The following is a 19,781-nucleotide window of genomic DNA, read 5'->3' as shown; positions in this document are numbered from 1 at the left end:
AGGTACTTACAGTAAGGAAAATAAAACAACTGCTGTACGTAATAAATTATATTTATTAAAATAAATTAAATTAAACATATTCAATTCTTAAATTAAAACACTTGTTTTGAAAACTAAGTTTAACGTTTCAAAATATCAACACACACTCCCTATATCTTCTAAATGCACATGAAGGAACACAGTTTATTGAAGTGAAACTTCTATAGGCGCGTTGAGAGTAAAATTTTAAGGTCGCGACATGGCAAAACCGAAACGTCGGCGACGATTTTGTATCTTTTAAACTTGACAAAGAAGTTTCACTTCTGACACGCGTGCTTGTCATACACGTTCTTTTTATCTATATTAACTTTTAACGAGATCGGAATTCTTCCATTTTCATTTCATATTATGAAAGATGACTTGACAGCATCTCCATCTATTCCAAAACTTCTGCCCTTAGTTCCTTCCCATCTCCTAGAGGAGAGGTTAGAACCCTTGGTCGTAAATCCTCTCCATCTACTCCAGGGTTCTGAAGCTGGCCAGCGTGGGGAAGGTCTTAAGTCGCAGCAGTTCCAGCTGTGTCTGCAGCAGCACCACGTTGGTGTGGTTCGCTTGCACGTCGCGGATCAGCTTACTGCGCATTACTAGGGTTTCCATTCTGAGAAATAAAAAAGAGGCAAAATTTTAAGGAATTCTGAAAATGGGTTGACGAATATCAAAATAAAAAATGTGTGCGTCTACACACGTAAGAAGTGAAACTTCTTTATGACCTTATTTTTCAAAAAATAATTTACTATATTATGCAACTTTACAGAAATTGGTCGAATCACGCGTGGTAGGGATAAGAAAAAGATGGCGCGTAACGTAAAAATGTCACGCGTAACGAAAAAATGTTACACTAATTTTTTTTCCAACCCCGATAAAGAAGTTTTACTTCAAAAAAGTTGACACGCAATTTTTTAAGAAATTCTGTAAATCGGTTGGCGAATATCGAAAAGTTGACTAATATTGGAAACAATTTTCAAATAAGATTTGGTTATAAGAGCTCTGTCTGATTCAAAAGCCATAGCGATGTCGCCGACTACATATCCAAGCATTCCAAATTGACAACTTCCATAAAATATATGAATTAATTTCAATACGTACTGAATCGGTGACGTAGCAATTGCGTCTTTATGAGACAGAATTTTAAAGAAGTCGTTTCTTGTGCTGTAGGTACTAATATTTACTGCTATATGTCCGGTTTATCAAGATTTTTATACTAATCTAAGATTGACCGCCTCCTTGGTACAGTGGTTAACGCGTGAGCGTAGAACGGAGGGGTCCTGGGTTCGATTCCCGGTGGAGACGAAGAAAAAAAAATGTCTCAGTCTGGCAGGACACAGAAGGCTGATCACCTACTTGTCCCTAAAGAAAATCGATCAGTGAAACAGATGTATAATGCTGCCCCTTACCCCACTAGGGGACATGGGACTTCATATGATAAGATTCTGATTTTTCATCACAAATTCTTACCGTTTCTTAAAGATACGCCGTATACGTATCGGCTCGAGCGGATCTTCATGCAATCGCTTCTCCGAGACCTTCACGTTCAAGCTGACGATCAGCTTCTCTAAGTCCTGCGCTTGCGCCTCTAATGCGTTTATTTTTATCTGTAAATTTATTTGGTTGTAGGAATTTTGTTACAACGTTATATTTGGTCACACCTTTATGGAAGTATCGTCTACCTCTACATAATATTGGAAATGATATTATTGTCTAATATTAATAGCGAAGTTAGAAGTAGAGAGAAAGAGATAATGATGACAGTTGAGGCTACACTGGTCTATCTAAGTAAAATTAGGTATTTGCAAGAAAACTGCATTAAATAAAAAAACAAGGGTACAATCTGGCAATAATTTTATGTGATTTATGATTTTACCCTCAAACGAATTTCAAGCCCTTAATTTGTTACCCTGAAAAGTTCATACCTCAAGTTCCTCGACCCTTCTTATAAGTTGTGCAAGAACTTTATTGACAGAGACTTTAGACGCCTCCATCTCTTTTTCCATACGAAGGTAGTCCTGTTCGTCTGTATAGCCCAATTCCTTGTTCTTCAGATAAAGTTGCAGTTCTTTTGGTACCTGTACAAAATTTATGAATTTTGTTGTATCACGATTGCTGCACCAAGTATAACCACCCTTTGGTCTTCTATCCTCATCAATTATTTATTATGACCTGGAGATAATAATTCGAACTTGCATCATGTACCGCAGATATACTATAATTCTACTGCCCGTTGTTGTGTTTCTATTGTCTGATGCTTTCTGTTATCGAATAGTTACGACCTTGTCACAGTAAGAGAAAAACTCTCGCTACGGCACGAAAAATATACCTTTTCTAACATCTACTCTTTTCAATTCCCCACTTTTATCTTTACTGTTTCGCAAATCCAATTAATTATCGTTTCTAGTATACCTTAAGCCGCTGGTAGGAGCAGAGCCCCAGTTCCTGCTCTACGTGTAATACAAAACTATTAAAGTACTAAAATGCGTGTGCTCTACTATAACGATTGGCGTATAGTAGCGATTTACTCTTTGGTAAATGTTAAAAATATGTAATGACGATTCGAAAGTGCTTCTAAAGGAAGTCTAATTGAATAAATAAATGTTTGAGTTTGATCCCCTTTGGAACTCCATAATATTGACCTTAAGCCGCTGGTAGGAGTAGAGCTCCTGCTGCATGTGTCGCAGCTTCATGGCGACCTGCGCGTGCTCCCACTCCTTGGCGAGGATGCCCTTGCGGAAGTCCATCTGCTTGCGCATCATGCGTAACTTCCAGTCGCCCACTTTCTGTGGGATTTTGGGAGTCATTTGTAAATTTTTGGCTTTAAGTTCTGGTTAGGTTAATTTGCTAGTGTGATTGTTATAATGGTTCGGTTATAAATGGAATAGAAGGGAATGACAAAATAATATGGTATAGAGGGAATATTGTTGAAGAGCCAAGAACATAAAGAAATAAATGGTAAATTTGCAACTGATAATCAAAATCAAATTTATTAATACGTAGTATACAAAATGCGGCTGTGGTAGAAAAACAACATGCTCATCTTGTATTTTTTATGAAATTGATTTTTAATAAGAAAAAAAAGTTGGCTATGGTCATAATGTAGAAGACAACTTTTTTACCAAAATAAGATTATTGATTTGTTCGATGTCTTCACGGAGAATGAGCGTAGCGTCTTCAAAGTCTTCCATGTGACCAGTCGTTACTATTTCTACTTGCCCCGCTGGTAGAACTAGCTAGAATGGAAAATATAATTTGATTAAATTAGTTTATATATTCGACATTTTTTACTTTTCAGCTTATAACTGGAGATGAATCTGACGCAAGTCTCCAATGTCATGCATTACATAATTTTTAGTGCTTCATTCATTCATATTTATATATTTTGTAACAGTGCTTCTTGGTCAGTGCAGTTTGTGCAGACATAGTCATAATCGTAGTATGGCGAATGGAATAAGAAGGTAAGAGGTCCCAATAAAGGATCACTATGGTTGCTGCTGCTATAAGTTACACCTAACGGCTATCAACCCTCTCCTACCTCCAAGATGGTTTCCAACAGTAAACGACCTGGAGTGCCTCATTCCTGGCTACCTATAGAGAACTACTTTAACTCGTGTACCTATAGTGCCCTTACCTGCAGCGTCTTATTCCTAGCAGCAAATTCCACTTGCTCTCTATGGTGTTTCACAGTATCAGCTAGTCGAGCCAACCGCACACGTCGTGCGTGTGCTGCTCCACGCCAAGCTGTACTTGCGCTCTCTACGTAACCCATCTCTTGGCATATGGCACGCATCTGGTAGATTGAAAAATGTATATTGATAGTAAGATAGACAGAAATAGGGGTAGAAGTACAAGAAGAAAAAGTAAAAGTGTAATTAGAATTAGTAGAAGAAGTATATGTGGAAGTAGGAGTAAAAGTAGGAGTAGAAGAAGAAATAAAAGTAGAGACAAAAATAGAAGTAAAAGTAAAAATTAAAGTGGCAGTAGCAGCAGAAGTAGAAGTAAAATTAAATGTAGAAGTAAAAGTCACAGTAGACAAATGAACAACAAAAGCTGAAACAGAAATTAAATTAAGATTTGGATAAAGAATACGCTACAATCTTTTTTCTTAATATCGACAACGTACAGAAATTGGCATTACCCGAATTTCGTTTTCTATCTTGACGCGGCGCAGCTTGCACATGGTGGCCCACAGCCCCTCGTCCATCACGGGTGGCATATTGCTGTTTTGGTCCAATTGTTCCACGCTGCATGATAAATTTGATTATGAATTATGAAGAATTAGTATATAACTATTCAGAAATGGAGAGAGAGAGAGAGAGAGAGAGAGAGAGAAAATGTTAACTTTGCTACATCTGATAAAGTCATGTAGTATGAATTAATTTAGATATTATTTTTTATCACTCTAATAACAGAACACTTGAAGCAGATACAAGGCGCGCACAAAAAGTGCAAATTAAACATTTTTGCTGGAAATGAAAAAAATTATAACACTTGACCCATTTTAAGGTACAGCACTCGATCTAACCCTTTGAAGAAATCGCCACAATCAACATGCAGTAGCGGCGGGCGAACACCGGTGAGCACGGCGCCCGCGAGCTCGTATAGCACTGCTGGCGTCATGCTCGCGCGCTGGTGCCATTTGGGGCGCTTTCTGTAATAATTTACTGTAAAATTTTATCCGTAAGTACAATGTAAAATATAAAGTGTAAACTGGAAACTTTAAGCTGTAAACTATAAAATGTACACAACTATAAATTCAAAAGTATAAGTTGTGAATAGTAAATCTGAACTTAAAGCTGAAAATTACAGCATTTTGTAAAGATTATGCATTGAATGCGAAATCTATTATAAGCATGGGATATTGTACATCTTTATTTGCTTTTTTCGGACTGAAGCTACTTATTACATCGTGTCGAGTGCTTGACAAATAATATGAAAGAAGTGTTAGTAAAGTTCAGAAGAAAAGGACAAATTTATTAATCGCCTTAAAACTTCACATCTATAGAAAATACATCAATCCCAATCCAATATTTCTTACTTGAAAAATTTATAACACTGGTCGACAATAATAGGCGACAGATCGGCAAAGTGATTTTTGAACGTCTTGTCCAAATGCCTGTCCTTTTGCGACAAGCTTTCGTACGTCGCTTGACAGTCCTCACTCTCTTGTTGTATCTTGTGCAACTCTTGTTGGAGCACTTCCACTTCTGCTTCTGTTTTGCTTATGTCATTTCTGAAAGGACATGGGCAGTTTTCAAAGGTGTCAGGCTCTGGACAAGCCAAGCCCAAACATTCGAGTTGCCGAATGTTTCTGTGATTTTATCCTATTCAGAATTTTTTACTTTTCTTCTATGTATTTGATATGTCTTTTTTCGTAAAGAACTTTCGTAAAGTCTATATGCCATGTAGTCAATGCGTAAATTGCATTGTTTACCAATTACCTTATGTCTTCCAATTTTTCAGCCATTTCGGTTCTGTCTAAGTTTATTCTCCGTAGTCGCATCAGATTAAGATTTTCTTGGCCAATAACAGAATCGACTCGAAGTTTTGTCAACCACATCTCTTTTACCTGAAATAGTATTTTATGAACAAGCCCATGTCTTCATTCGTGATACCCGCATAAAAAGAAAGGAAAACTATGTACAAATATAAATTATAATCTGCATGTATGCCCAATTTCTTGTAGTTCAGATTAGCCATTAAACTATTATACTTCCATGTTTTGAAAAGAGAATACGATATTTTTTATATCAATCCAAATTTTTACCTTTTGATTAAATTTAACAATTCCCTCATTCAAAACTTGCGAAAGCTTTGCATATTCAGCGTGCAACATCTTTCTATACTTTTCGCGTTCTTCATTTCTAAACGCCACTTTTGCTTCGTAATCGAAAACAAGGCGGAGGTCATCTTCATTGAAATGTTCTGGGTCTTTATCGAGCTGTAAACGTTTGTTATGATAAATAAGTTCAAAAACAATAACTTCATTATTAATATTGATTATAAATATTAACAAAAGAAAAACTCCTTTGGCAATATTACAAGATACCAAAATAATAGCCTTATCCATGACGTGACGGTATTGCCATGACGCGACCTTGAAATTTTAAGGTTTAAGGTTTAAAGACATTTATTCCCATTAAGACATAAAGTCACTTACATGAGAAACTTAAATTTTAAACATAGGTATTTATAAAAAATATCATTCGTTAGATAAAAATTTAGAGTAAGTTACATACTATAAACATAAGTTTAGGTTAGGTACTCATTCATTGCATTCAAAGTTTGAGCGTGTGGTCTTCCAGGATGTGTTTCGCTAATTGTTTTTTGAATACAATGAATGAGTTTACACTTTTTAATTTGCTTGGCAATCCGTTATAGAAACGTGCTCCTTCGTATGTTGCCGTTCGCCTTCCATAATTCGTTCGGATCTTCGGGAGGGCAAGATAGCTAGCTCGTCTATTAGGATAGTGGCGATTTGATGTTGAGAATATTATATTTGTATTTATGTTTTTATGTAGCGCTTTGTGGATGAACATACACGTATTATAAAAGTATAATTGTTTTAAATTCATTATTTTAGTATCGTCGTAGATTTTATTTGTAGAAGTTAAAAAAGGATATTTAAAAATGGTTTTAATAATTTTATTTTGTAAAATTTGTAGTGGCGCTAATTTATTTTTGTAAGCGCTACCCCATACTTCTATTAAATACATTAGGTGAGGTTTGACTAACGTGTTGTAGATGGTGTGGCGTAATTTATGAGGAATGCAAGAAGTGATATTACGCAGAGATCTAAGAAGTGCTGATAATTTATTTTTTAGGTGGTCGATGTGATAATTCCATTTTAGAGAGCTGTCGATTCGCAAACCTAGGTATTTCTCGTGGGTTTTATGTTCTAATACAACACCATTAATTTTAAGTGGAGCGTGTGGTGGAATAATTTTGTTCTGAGCTTTGAATTTAATATAACACGTTTTAGATATATTTATTGTTAGTAGATTGTATTGAAACCATTTATTTAATTTATTTAAATCATTTTGTGCTTGCTTTATCATGTCATGTATAGAGGGACCAAAATAAAACAGACAGGTGTCATCCGCATAAAGTGTTAGATGACCATTTAGTTTTAAATCTTGTAAATTATTAATATAAATTAAAAAAAGCAATGGGCCTAAAATCGAACCTTGTGGTATGCCACACGTAATTGGTAAGGGAATGCTATTGTAGTTATCTATTTTAACGATTTGTGATCGATTTTTTAAATATGATTTCAGCATGTCTAGTGCTTTACCAGTAATGTTAATGGATGCTAATTTCTTTATTAAAAGTTCGTGAGAAACGGTATCGAAGGCCTTTTGTAGGTCAATAAATACTCCCAAAACTAAATTTTTTGCGTCAATGTTCTGTTTTATTTTAGTAGTCAGGTCTATAGTCGCTGACAGAGTGTTACTTTTTGGCTTAAAACCGTATTGACGCACTGAAATAAAATTAAATGAGTCTAAATATTTTTCTAATCTCGTGTGTAAAATTTTCTCTAATATTTTTGACAACACTGGCAACACCGAAATTGGCCTATAGTTACCAGGTTCAAATTTTGAACCACTCTTATAGATAGGAGTTACCTTCGCTATTTTCAACGAATCCGGAAAACGTCCTTGACTTATAGCTTGGTTGAAACAATCGCTTAAGGTATGATTTAATTTTTCTTTAATGCATTTAATTGCTTTTGTGGTAATACCATCAAGACCTGTACTACAGTTTGAATTAAGGTTATTTATAATTTTTAAAATTTCATTAGGTGTACAGGGATCAAAAGTGGATAATTCGTACTTTTTTGATGGTGATTTAGGTAAGGTTGAGGAAGAGTTGGTTTGATATTGTAGGGGTATTAAATTTGCTAGACGAGATCCTATTGTAGAAAAATATTGATTAAATATCTGGCATATTTCATTTGGCTCGGTAATATATTCAGAATTTATAAGTAATTTAGTAGGTAAAGTACATTTTACAGTTTTGTTATTAGCTAATTTATTTACTAAAGTCCATAATTTCTTGGGTTTTTTTATATTCCTTGTAAATTCTTGGTAATAGTAAGAATCTTTTGTGTCTTGAATAAATTTTTTTACCTTTATTTTTTGAGTGTTAAATTTTATTTGAAGGTTTTTATTTTTAGGGTTGTTTTTTAGTTGAGACCATAATAAATTTCTTTCGTTAATTTCTGTTAAAATTGCTTTGTTTATCCAGTCTTTTCGGGGCAGATTTAGAAATTTAGTTTTAGTAATCTTACTTTTATCTACAATAGATTTAATTTTATTTTCTAATATTGTATAATCTTTGTTTATTTCAGTATCAACTATGGAGTCAGACAGGGATGATAATCTTTCGTAATTAATTGCTTTATATTGAGTTTTAACACTTTTTGGGGGTAAATATTTTTTTAATTCTACGTATATGTGCTTATGGTCGGAAATACATGAGTTTATTATTGCGAAATGAAAATTATCATTTTGAAGGTTCGTACTTACATGGTCAATGATAGATTTTTTTGAGGAGTCTCTTGTGCTGTATTTTTTAGTTAGTTTATTGAGTAATATATGTCCATTACACTTAAGAGTATATTTGTATAGTTTGGTATTTTTATCTTTTGTTAACAAGTCGATATTAAAATCTCCAAAAATAATAGCTCTGTGCCTTTGTTGTAATTGCGATTCATACATTTCAAGGAATTTTTGACAGTTAGTATAGCCCGGTTTATAGATAACGCCTACATCAATTTTACATCGTTCTAAACTTATCCATAAGTAATTGTTCTCTCAAATTTTACTCTCAATACGCCAAGAAGTTTCACTTCAAAAATTTACTTAGTTATTAAATTTAAACTTTATACCAAGAAAAAAAATATTTTACCATACACTGCGGCATCGGAATAGGTTTCTTTATCTCTTCATGCCACAGTTTTTCAAGAACTCCATCCATCATTTCTATGAGAGCACGCTCACGGAAATCATCCTTTGGTCCAGGGTCTGGAGGTGGAATTACTATTTGGCTTGGGCTTATGTATGGTTCAATGCTACACTGTAAACAGTAAAATATAATTAATATAATTGCAAACCAGCTTAAGCGCTTGCTGATAACTGATATACTATTTGCGATTTTAGCTGACAGTTAATCTAAACACGACATATGAGGAATCTGTGAAACCAGGCCTTACTGACATAAATCAGAAAGAAAAGTAAGAGTATAAAAGTTTTTCAATTAAAACTTACCTCTTCTGGTTCGACTTTAATTAACTTAAGTGGTTGTTCTTCTTGTTTCCATTCAGGGTCTTGAATTAGTATCGTCAAATGATGGAAGCTGCCACGAAGGTCTGATAACTTGTTTAATTCTGGAATATTAATTACGTATATATTATTAATGGAATGTTTATTTCATAACACTAAATTATTTTTAACACTTGAATGTTGCGAAGTTTATTACCATCGATGATAAAACGAAGCCTCGCATTTCTTTCTTCGACGAGACCAACTTCGCGTTTCTTTTGATTCATCAAATCATCGAATTGCTTGTTGAACCACAATCGCATGTTTTGCACATTCAACTGCAACATTATCAAAAATATTTTAAATTGAGGGTATTTCAATAAACTCTCTTAAATGAATATTTCTATGATATTGTGAATCCAGTATGGATCATAATTTATTTCTACACATACTTTTTCCATCACCACATGTATTCACTTAATTGGAACTACGTTAAGGATATCATCAAATAGCCGTGTCACCTATTTTATCAAAATTGGTACTACACTCATACCTTGACGATGTGCTGTAACCAATTCATTTGCAGGAAGCTAAATGCCACAGTCTGCGGTATCATGAATGTGGGTATTTCCACAAATAGGTGTGCGTTAGATCCCGCTAGCACGTATGGGGAACCTTCTAGAGATTCCTCTGATACAAGCGCTTCTGCTATCATTTGGCTCTCCATGCTTTTGTGAGCGGATTTCATTGATAGCACAGATTCGGGACCGGCTCTGGAGAATTGTATTGAATATGTTTCAGATAAATGAAAAATGATTTTAGTATAGGATATTCATAGAATAGTCATATTAAACTAACGATACATGGAAAAAATATTGGTTATACTGGATTTGAGAAAAAAAACTTGATGAGAGAAATAAACTGCTTAAAAAATAAAGCGAATAGCAAATATTGTACGTTGAAACTTAATAAATAAAAATTTGGAGACCGATATTATGTAGTGTACTAAGTATTATCATTACGGTATGGAAATATCTTCAACGCTTGGTTTTTCCACAAATTCTTCCCAAGGTCGAAACATATCAGTATCGTTCTCCATTTCCACTCCTCTGAGTGCTTCGATCTGTTGCAGTTCTGGCCAATTGTCTCTCTGTGTTGGTAGTACTGCGTAGTTTTCTACCTGTAACATCACGGAATTGGTCGTCTGTATAACAATTTAACTTATCTATAAACACTTATCAGAAACAAAACACTAAATCACACACTAATCGATATTATAGTATAATTAGACATTTAGTTTTCTGTTTTTTATAAAGATGATTCGTCATGCTGTTACCATTTTATCAAAGAATCGGACATGCTTTATGTTAAATATTCATCAATAACATTTCTTTACCTGATAATGACTAAAAATAGCGAACAGTTTAACTCGCGGAGTGAGCATAGTGTCCCAACAGTTGGCTTTAATCCACGCGGTCACTTTATCTTGTGCCTGGATACGCGCTTCTGTATCTAGTCTTATTTGCTCGCGCTCTTTCTCTGCCTAGAATGTGTAATTTTTATGCAAATTACATATTTCAATTGTTCAGTTTTCTCTTTGAAATGATTTTGATTATTTTTAAACGTAAATATTTTTATCATAATTCATAAAGATTAAAACATTGAATAAAATCATATTATTTTTATGTCTTACGTCGATGGTTAATGAAAAGATGAGGTTGGTAGCTTGGTTAGGCTTTCACCATGCCAATATTATAACAAGAATATTTAATTATACAAAAAGTCAAAGCATATGCACAGTTAGCTCTATTATTTATTTGATTTTAAATGTTACTTCTCAATTAAGACATTTTTATCTTCTACTCTAAAACACATAATACCTGCTTCAGCCTCTCCTTCTTATGCTCCAAATGTAAGTTGAACTCAGACAACGACAACTGATGCAATGGTATCTCAGCTATATTCTCCTCCAATAAAGCTACAACTCGAGACTGAACCGACTCGAAGGACCTGACGACTTCCTCGCGCTGTTTCTTGTAATCCATCGCTTCTTCCCGAACTTTTTTGTCCTCTTGCAGGTCGAGGTAGTTTTCTATTGTAGAAGAGAATTGATTTTATTTTCATTACTTATAATGAAAATCATGATATTTCATTAAGAAGTGATAAATGGTGTTAGAGAATAAAAATAGTAGTTGTACTGTAAGCAGTGGCAGATTTAAAAATTTTTCAACAAAAGCTATTATAATTTTTATAATAATAACATTAGTGCCACGATTTTGAATTTTAAAATAATATATGTAGGATCGGGGCTAAATGAAAAACACTTTGAACTTCTTGAGATTTATTTTCGGACCACAATCTTAATTTTTAGAAGATTTAAAGCGGATAGTTCAAGAAAAATACTTACTATCCCGTTCCCCAATAATAGTGATCGTATTATTAGCTTCTTCAAACATCTCCAAGGGCGGTGGTTCATGATGCAGCTCGGTTTGCAAATCAAGTCGTAGGCCATGCAAGTACTGCACTACAACAGTACCATTACCCGCGAGGTGCGCTATGTGCGTGTTGTGCGCGTCTATGAGCGCTTCGCGTATGCCGCTCTCGTAGCGGTGGGTGGCTGATAGCTTCAGCTCTGGGAGTATATTAATGTGTTAGTCTTGTCTTGTATGATAAGTTTGTATTTAGAAAGTCTTCTTATAAGTGGTATTATTTAGTTATAAGTTTATTTATATTTATTTATTTATTAAAAAGGTTCATCACCAGTTGTTACATATGTATCATTCTCGTTAAATAGTAACAATAGAATTTACACATTATTATGCACAACTATTACAGATGAACACTACATTCACAAAAATTAATAATAAATTAGGCGATATCTACATACAATACAAATTAAACAAAAATGAAATGTGTGTGCTCTTAACATTAAAGAATTCTGATTAACTACAGCAGGCAATATTAAAAAAAGTTATTACATTTATAACCTATAAATTACGGACATTATAAGTCAATTCGCAAGCCATGCAAGTACTGCACTACAACAGTAAGTACGTATTGTGCGCTATGTGCGTATTGTGCGCGTCTACGAGCGCTTCGCGTATGCCGCTCTCGTAGCGGTGGGTGGCTGATAGCTTTAGTTCTGGAGTATATTGATGTGTTAGTCTTGTTTTGTATGATAAGTTTGTATTTAGAAAATCTTGTTATAAGTGGTATTAAGTGGTATAAATCAAGTCGCTGGCCATGCAAGTACTGCACTACAACAGTACCGTTACTGGTGAGGTGCGCTATGTGCGTGTTGTGCGCGTCTATGAGCGCCTCGCGTATGCCGCTCTCGTAGCGGTGGGTGGCTGATAGTTTTAGTTCTGGGAGTTTATTGATGTGTAAGTCTTGTCTTATAAGTGTCTTTAGAAAGTGTTGTTTAGTACAAGTCGAGACGAATTTTAGTCCTGGAATTTTATTATTATGTATGTTTGTTAGGCTAGTGTTGTAAAATTGGTTGTAAGTTCCTATTTAGGAAGGGTTGAGTATAAGAAGATCTAACATTTTATCTTTAATATAACTTTTAAGATTAATTTAGGTAAGATTCAAATAAAAACCGGATTAATTTCGGTTCGTTAACGATGTAATCATGGAGATATTTTGCGTTAAGTTAGTATAGTGGATTAAATAGCTTTTGACTGCATACCGTATTCTAGCGGTCCATGTGACTGTCGCATGACAATAGTACCGTCATATCCAAAGGTCAGAAGAGCTCCCGAGTTAAAGAACCCATCGTAATATTTGAGCTCATGACCAGTTTCTATTATAGGTGCCATTTTCACAGATACCGTCACTCCTTTCTACAATTTTTTTTCAAAATAACGATAAGTATGTACACTACTATGAACAATAACATCACAAACTTTTTCCACAAGTAGGTTAACAGGATTTTCATCTCCTTTAGCACTTCTTTTTGTTATAAAAACAATAATATGCATCATAGCATTTTTTTAAATTTAATAAATTAATAACATAACTTACATCCCCCGATAGTTTCAGCACATGAGCCTTCGTAGATAAATGCGGGATGGCTATAGCCATATCCTTCCCGCTCAGTGGTAATAGGCGCGAGTACGGGCCAGCCATCTTGCCGGCGAACTTGTTGTCCTTACCTGTGTCTGCGTTTATGCATATAATTCTTTCACCTAAAAAGGTATTTTAATTAAAATAATAATTTATTTCGATTTAAAAGTTAAGATAAGTGTGGTAATTTCAACATTGAAGAAAAATTATTCTTGAAATTATCGAGCATACTTTGTCAAACAGATTGAATTTATTGAAGAAGCCAGAATTTCAAAGACCCATATCATGCCGTAAAAGTGCAGATTTAGAAGTCTTGGCTGAAAATGATAGGAAACTAATGTTGGTCTGGAACAGATAAAATACCTACCTACTTGCAGAATTCAAAACATATTTTTGCTGTAGAAAATCGACTAGTAAAAACAATTAAAATATCTTACCAATAGGATATTTATCAGAGAATAGCACTAGGCTGAATGCCCGCATCGCCTCTCCAACTTGCATGAGGAAACAGTCCGCCAAACCTCGACCCAGTTCCGTATAACGGACTAGGGTTAGTTTGTAATCTTCAGATAACTGAAGGAATATAATTTTTATGATCAATAAGAAATGTGTAATCATTTAAAAGGCTGTATATCACCTTGTAGAAGAAAACATAAAATGAATTGTAATCGTTTCGATCTTAATAATGGATTCAATCACATACTCGTAAGTCGTATCAACACTATTAAAATGAACGTAAACGAATTAAATAGCGAAAAACAACCGATGCTGATGATATTATCACTTCTTAAATATTCAACAAGAAAAACTGAAGACTTTCTTTGCAATCGAGAAGCAAAGAAAAAACAAGTTCTTATGTGGATGATATGATAACTCGAAACAACACAAAGCCGCAAATCACCTTATAAATGAATATATGTCCAGCTGACATAGCTGCTGCCACCAATTCCCTTCCCCCTGGCGAGAACACCACCCTGGATACGATCTGGTGCGTCAGGCATACGCTGCCGACCTTCCGAAGGTCTGGTGGGAGGAACTGGTATAGGGCCATACCGTAGTTGTTGGCCACTTCACCGAATATAATCAAGAGCGGGTCCACGGGACTCGCTTGGAAGGATATGTCGTTGCCTTCCACGTTTTTTACTAGGACCTAGAGCAAGTATTGTTTGTAGAGGTTTAACTGTGTATTTGGAACCGGTAAAAGGTAAAACTACTTACGTAGAAAAAAAAATAATTTTATCCGTTATTCAATATTTGTATCAAATCTCTATTAAACGTTAGGTGGGGTGGAGTTCAAATATACAGTACACTTATATAACATTCATTAAATAAATGTAGAAATTGCATTTCACCTACTTTTAAAATGAGAACTATGTGTTTTATTTATAATCTCACATCTTTATGATAATGATCATGTCTACAGTAAACTGAGGAATAAAAAGTTTAACGACTTATTACGTTATTTTAAAGGTGGCCTTCTTAAAAATTTTTCATATACAAACTATTTAACTTGTGTCGTAATTGAATAACTTTATTTTTAGTTTCATTTAATGAAGATATTTCAACGTTTATTATTATAAGACCTATAACTTACGAGTTTTCCAGTGAACACCTCATAAATGCAGAGTACGCCATCCTTATTCATGGTAGCGATATGAGTGTAATCAGGCGCTATGAGCTGAATTTTTATTATGTTTCTGAAATCAGTTATTTCGGGATGAGCAGCGATGCCAATCTCGGAGAAGGTGTTTTTTAAAGTTTGTTTAGTAATTTTACCTTTATTAGAGAACACATTACAAGAAAAAAAACAATAGGAACCAAGTAGGTAGCGGACATGATGTCCACAAATGCGAGAAAAAGTGGGATGTTTCTAAATTTTGGCTCGAATCAATGTGAGGTGACTACCATGGCCCAGCAAAGATTCGGAAAGTTGCTTCTTCGAATATAAAAAAGCACACATTTATTCATTCCAATAAATAGCTAAGTACCAATACATACCTCTGTTTGAAACAAAACAGTTTAACATCAACGCTATCCCCGTCCTCCACAAGCTTGAACACGAAGCCCCTCTCCGTCCACATGACCGCGAGGTCTGCGCTTGCGTTTGATATAAGTCGTGCTATTGTGTCGATTGGCGTGTACTGCCAGGTGATGTGCCAGTGCTGGTCGGTTTTCTTCAAGTACTAATAAATATACATTGTTCCTATGAAACGGTTCGTAAATATTGATCATTAAGGTAAAGGCTCCTAATACGGCGGTAGTCAAAATCGCTTCCTAATACGGTGGTATTTCTTTTTTCGAGTTTTATTCCTGTTTTATAAATTTTAAGTACACCAAAACGTAAGCTATTTATTCCAAATTTATTACTCCATGACTTAACTAACGTTTGCAAGTATAGCACATAGACAACACAACAAGATCAATCAATCTGTGTAACGGCATCGACATGAGAGGTGTTTCCATACAAACGCGAAACAACAAAAGTACGTACACTAATATTTATAAACTAAGTTTTTCGTATTAAAAAGCCGTTCAAGTTTGTATATGTATTGTTTATTGCATTTTCCTACTATTACACTCACTATTTAAATAGCTTGTTTCATATTTGTAAGTCATTTTCTACCCAAAAAATAAGAAATAAAATACCGCCGTAATACGATACAAATTTTATAGATTAATCCTAATACGGTGGCATAACTCCGAAATAGGAAAAATACTGGGCATGTTTAATTGTTTATAACTTTAATTTTATTTACTTATTGAATTAATTCCAAGATTAGTTGGAATAATTATTAATCTGATAAATTAGAAACCATATTCTGCGGTATGTTTTCTTAATTAGAAATCCAGTTAAATATGAAAATGGTTGAGTACAAAATGTTTGTTTCTTAGAAGGGGTAAAAATAGGAAGGTGTATTTTAATGTATCACAAATCATTTATTTTGTATAACTGTTGATTTGAGTTTTACACATCTGAGCCAAAAAACTGTTATCATTTGATTAAGCATTTACATTCTCTTGTTTATCGAATTTTTGATGGGTCAGAATTAGGATTATTAAAAACACGAGTAGTTTTCCTATTACGGTGGTAGATATTTCCAGGTAACTCTGTATTAGGTTATATATGATCTCCTATTACGGCCCTATTTCATAGAACTTAAAATTACCAGATTTAGGGTTGCGTAAATAAATAAGAAGTTTTGTGTCTTTTTTTGTGGATTATTATTTGATATGCGTGTTTTTTTTCCGATAAAACTAAAAGCATAAATGAAACACATTAAAAGTGAATCAACGTAATCAAACCAATGGTTAATGAATAAAAAACTTACAATTTACTTTACTAACACATTCCTATTATTTAACAAATATTATTTGTACGGAACTTCAATGTATATAATATCTGACCCTCCGTATTAGGAGCCGCCTACCGCAGTATTAGGCTCTGACCAAAATCATACCTCCGTATTAGGGAAAATCGACATGACTATTTAAATATTTTTTTAAAATAAGAAATATTATGAAAATAAACATAGACTCAACAGCAATACAAAATTTAAGTTCCACTTTTAACGATAAAGTGGTTTGGCACCTTTAGAAATACTTACAAATGCTTATTTTTGATACTTACTTTCAAATGTTGCGAAATACCTCCGTATTAGGTGCTTTTACCTTAATATCTTTTCGTACACGTATTACTACGTGAGTTAAAGGAAAAGTTGGATTCTAGCTATTTGTCGGTATATCGTGATAGGTAGTACATGGCTAGAAGAAATGTAATAACACAGAATTAATAATAGGAATAGTTAGGCGATTAACACACGGTGCCGCGTGCCGCCGCGGTTGGCGGTGAAGCGGTTCTCAAGTTGCATCATGTTCTATTAAATCCGTTGATACCAAACACACATACACCGCCCGACCGCGCGGTCGAACAGTCCGTTCCTCGTAGGGATTCACTGCCAACCGCCGCGGTGCGCGGTGCCGTGTGATAATCGCCTTAAGATAAAGTTATTTTAATGAAATGGACTTTGATTGATTTACAAGTACCTGCAAAAAGCAAAAATTATCACAGTAACTGTGATAATTTATAATTGTTATAGCATTGTTCTCGGAGGTAACTTACCCGAAGATGTTTATCAGGTCCGTAGATAAGAATTCCATGGCCAAAAGTGCACATACAAGGTTTTCTTGATCCTCTAAGATCACCAGACCAATCTAGGTTTGTGACCATGGCGATACCGTCAGATAGAAGCTAAATAATATGATTACAGTTTATTTTAATGCAGCTGTACACTATTTAAATTTAGTAACGAATGAATTCACATCTACCTCCAAAGATCAGCACAAAAATTTAAAATGCAAATATACCCTCAGAAACTCACACAAAAAGCACATCTACCCTCATATTTTCTCACCCTATAAAATACCCTACCCACACAAATCTAACCCAAACTCACGCTATACAAATTGGCCTTCTCATCAATAGCGTACAGTTGCCCCTCAGTGCTCCAGCAAACCCCAACTAGCGGTGGCTCGGCCACTTCCCAGCCGGTGCAGGGTGGCTTACTGCGTCGCATCACTAAACAGCGCTTGTAGCACTGCGCCACTTCCCACACTGTTAGACCCTCTCCCCAACACTCGCAGAGGAACATGTGTGATCGACTCGCCCTGGGGGCAATTGATAACTTAAAGCCGTAAATGATAGCATAGACGTACTAAGCAACTAGACTCACAATAACGCACAAAATTGTCCGAAATAAAACTCTATCTACACTGATATTAGGCAGAGTTTTATAACTAGGGATACAATGGACTTCTGCCACGAAAGAAGGTGTTAATTTCAATGAATGTTTTATATTTATACAATAAAGCTCGGACATTTTTTTACGACATTTTAATAGACCATTATGAGTCTGGTTCAGTTTTTTCGTCAATGATTGAGGGAAATAGCATTTAAATTATTATCTGATAATAGTGGAGTGTTTTCTGATTAACAGAATTAAAAAAAAATGCTTTGAATATAAAAAGTAAAAACGTAAATAGGGTTTTTCTCAGAATACAACTCCTGAAGGTTTGATTAGTAGACTGTATGTCATAATGTTTTGTTACATATTTTTACAAATTATTTGGAACTGACATATAGATCTGCTGCCGCCTCACCACCCCCGTGGGTACGTTAATCAGCCGCTGATGGGTCCGCCAGCTCCAGACCGTGAGGATGTAGTTGGGGAAGCCGCTGAAGCCGGCCACCAGATCGCACTCCATCATGCACAGACCCTTGTAGCGGTTAACGTCTGTATCTGTGTTGAGCCTTATTTTAGTGATGGGCAATTGAATTGGAATAAATTGTACATAATTAATATATCTAAGTGTTTCGCTCGCGTCGCGTTGCATAAAAACGTTCTAACGTAATCAAATTTCAAAGTACTAACCCAATGGTTTCGCCTACCTTTTAGTTCTGCTAATATATGAAAAGACGGATATTGAACTATGAAAATCCGAGGGTTTTTCACTTTTTCAGCAAACGCAAATATATTTGATCTGTGTCCTGTAAGAAAGAAAAATGCAACTCACACGTTTGATTTCCTTGTACTTAGGTACTTTTTTCTTGGAAATGGAGAAAATTATTTGTACTTGTTAAAACATGAAAAAAAGTAGATCATGAAATAAAATAGATAATACTTTAATCATTAATGTGTATGCACTGAAAATAAATATATTTTACCTGCAATAACATCCACTCCGTCACCTTTCTCTTGACTGTTCGCTACATACACGAACTCTCCTTGCGTCTTGAAGTTGAAAAATATAATGTTAACATCATGCGCCACTGCCAAAACTTCGTGGCCAACGAAAGTCATGAAATCTAAGCGTTGAGGTATTGCCCATCTAGAAACACAAATAGAAATTAGAATGTTAGCTGAATATACAAAATATATGAAAGGATAAAGATTTTTAACGTATTTATTTATGAACATCAATACAATCTTATGCACAATTATTTTTATATTTTTAACGATATGTAAGTACTCGATATCGGTTATACCTTGGCTTCGGTTTTAATTCCAGATTGCCTTCACTACCAGAGTCTCCAAGACTACCCTCCACCATGATGTACCTACTGTAATACTTAGGCTTTTTAAAATAATTTTTATTTTAACACTTAGAAAACTTAATAAATGAAAACATTTAAAAAGTACATTACTATATTATAACAACAACTAAATTTAAAATTACTTACACGAATATCACTGTTGCTAGGCAAACAACAATAGATGCCATTCAATAAATCAAAGATTATTATTAATCAATTCATACAGATCACCCATTGAAAAACTATGTATAAAAAAATTACCTATTACGCAAAAGTGTGCGCAAAAGTGTGCCTTCTTCTTTTTTAATTTTTATTAATGTGATTATCAACCATCC

General features: G+C 34.5%; 2 protein-coding genes across 7 annotated transcripts in view; one reads left to right on the top strand and one right to left on the bottom strand.

The window, feature by feature from the left end:
- Nucleotides 1-19,781, top strand: part of LOC123706345 (long-chain-fatty-acid--CoA ligase 4) — a 562,712-nt gene that overhangs the window by 58,510 nt on the left and 484,421 nt on the right. The window lies entirely within an intron of this gene.
- LOC123706033 (cilia- and flagella-associated protein 43) lies at nucleotides 476-19,634 on the bottom strand. Its single transcript, XM_045655160.1, has 31 exons — nucleotides 19,594-19,634; nucleotides 19,078-19,241; nucleotides 18,802-18,900; nucleotides 18,490-18,652; nucleotides 17,810-18,020; nucleotides 17,476-17,604; nucleotides 15,354-15,538; nucleotides 14,950-15,052; nucleotides 14,257-14,505; nucleotides 13,793-13,928; nucleotides 13,314-13,477; nucleotides 12,979-13,132; nucleotides 11,698-11,922; nucleotides 11,171-11,382; nucleotides 10,687-10,833; nucleotides 10,313-10,470; nucleotides 9,844-10,063; nucleotides 9,508-9,628; nucleotides 9,297-9,415; nucleotides 8,938-9,105; nucleotides 5,795-5,968; nucleotides 5,469-5,596; nucleotides 5,066-5,260; nucleotides 4,553-4,678; nucleotides 4,166-4,271; nucleotides 3,659-3,817; nucleotides 3,147-3,260; nucleotides 2,667-2,810; nucleotides 1,950-2,102; nucleotides 1,495-1,631; nucleotides 476-637 (listed from the first exon to the last, which is right to left on the bottom strand). Exons 1-31 carry the CDS (start codon nucleotides 19,632-19,634, stop codon nucleotides 496-498), a joined length of 4,746 nt encoding a protein of 1,581 aa, XP_045511116.1. The 3' UTR covers nucleotides 476-495.

This window comes from Colias croceus, chromosome 3, assembly GCF_905220415.1.
Source record: "Colias croceus chromosome 3, ilColCroc2.1".
NCBI classification, from domain to species: Eukaryota; Metazoa; Arthropoda; class Insecta; order Lepidoptera; family Pieridae; genus Colias; species Colias croceus.
This window is presented reverse-complemented; position numbering and strand designations above follow the sequence as displayed.

Bases quoted from the DNA above. Each gene is read 5' to 3' on its own strand.
- LOC123706033 (XM_045655160.1), bottom strand. From the start codon at position 19,634: ATGGCATCTATTGTTGTTTGCCTAGCAACAGTGATATTCGT. The intron at 18,021-18,489 runs GTCAGTTCCAAA...AATTGCCCCCAG, and splicing joins AGGCGGCAGCAGATCTATAT to GGCGAGTCGATCACACATGT. The intron at 3,818-4,165 runs GTAATGCCAATT...TCAATCTACCAG, and splicing joins AGATAGAAAACGAAATTCGG to ATGCGTGCCATATGCCAAGA.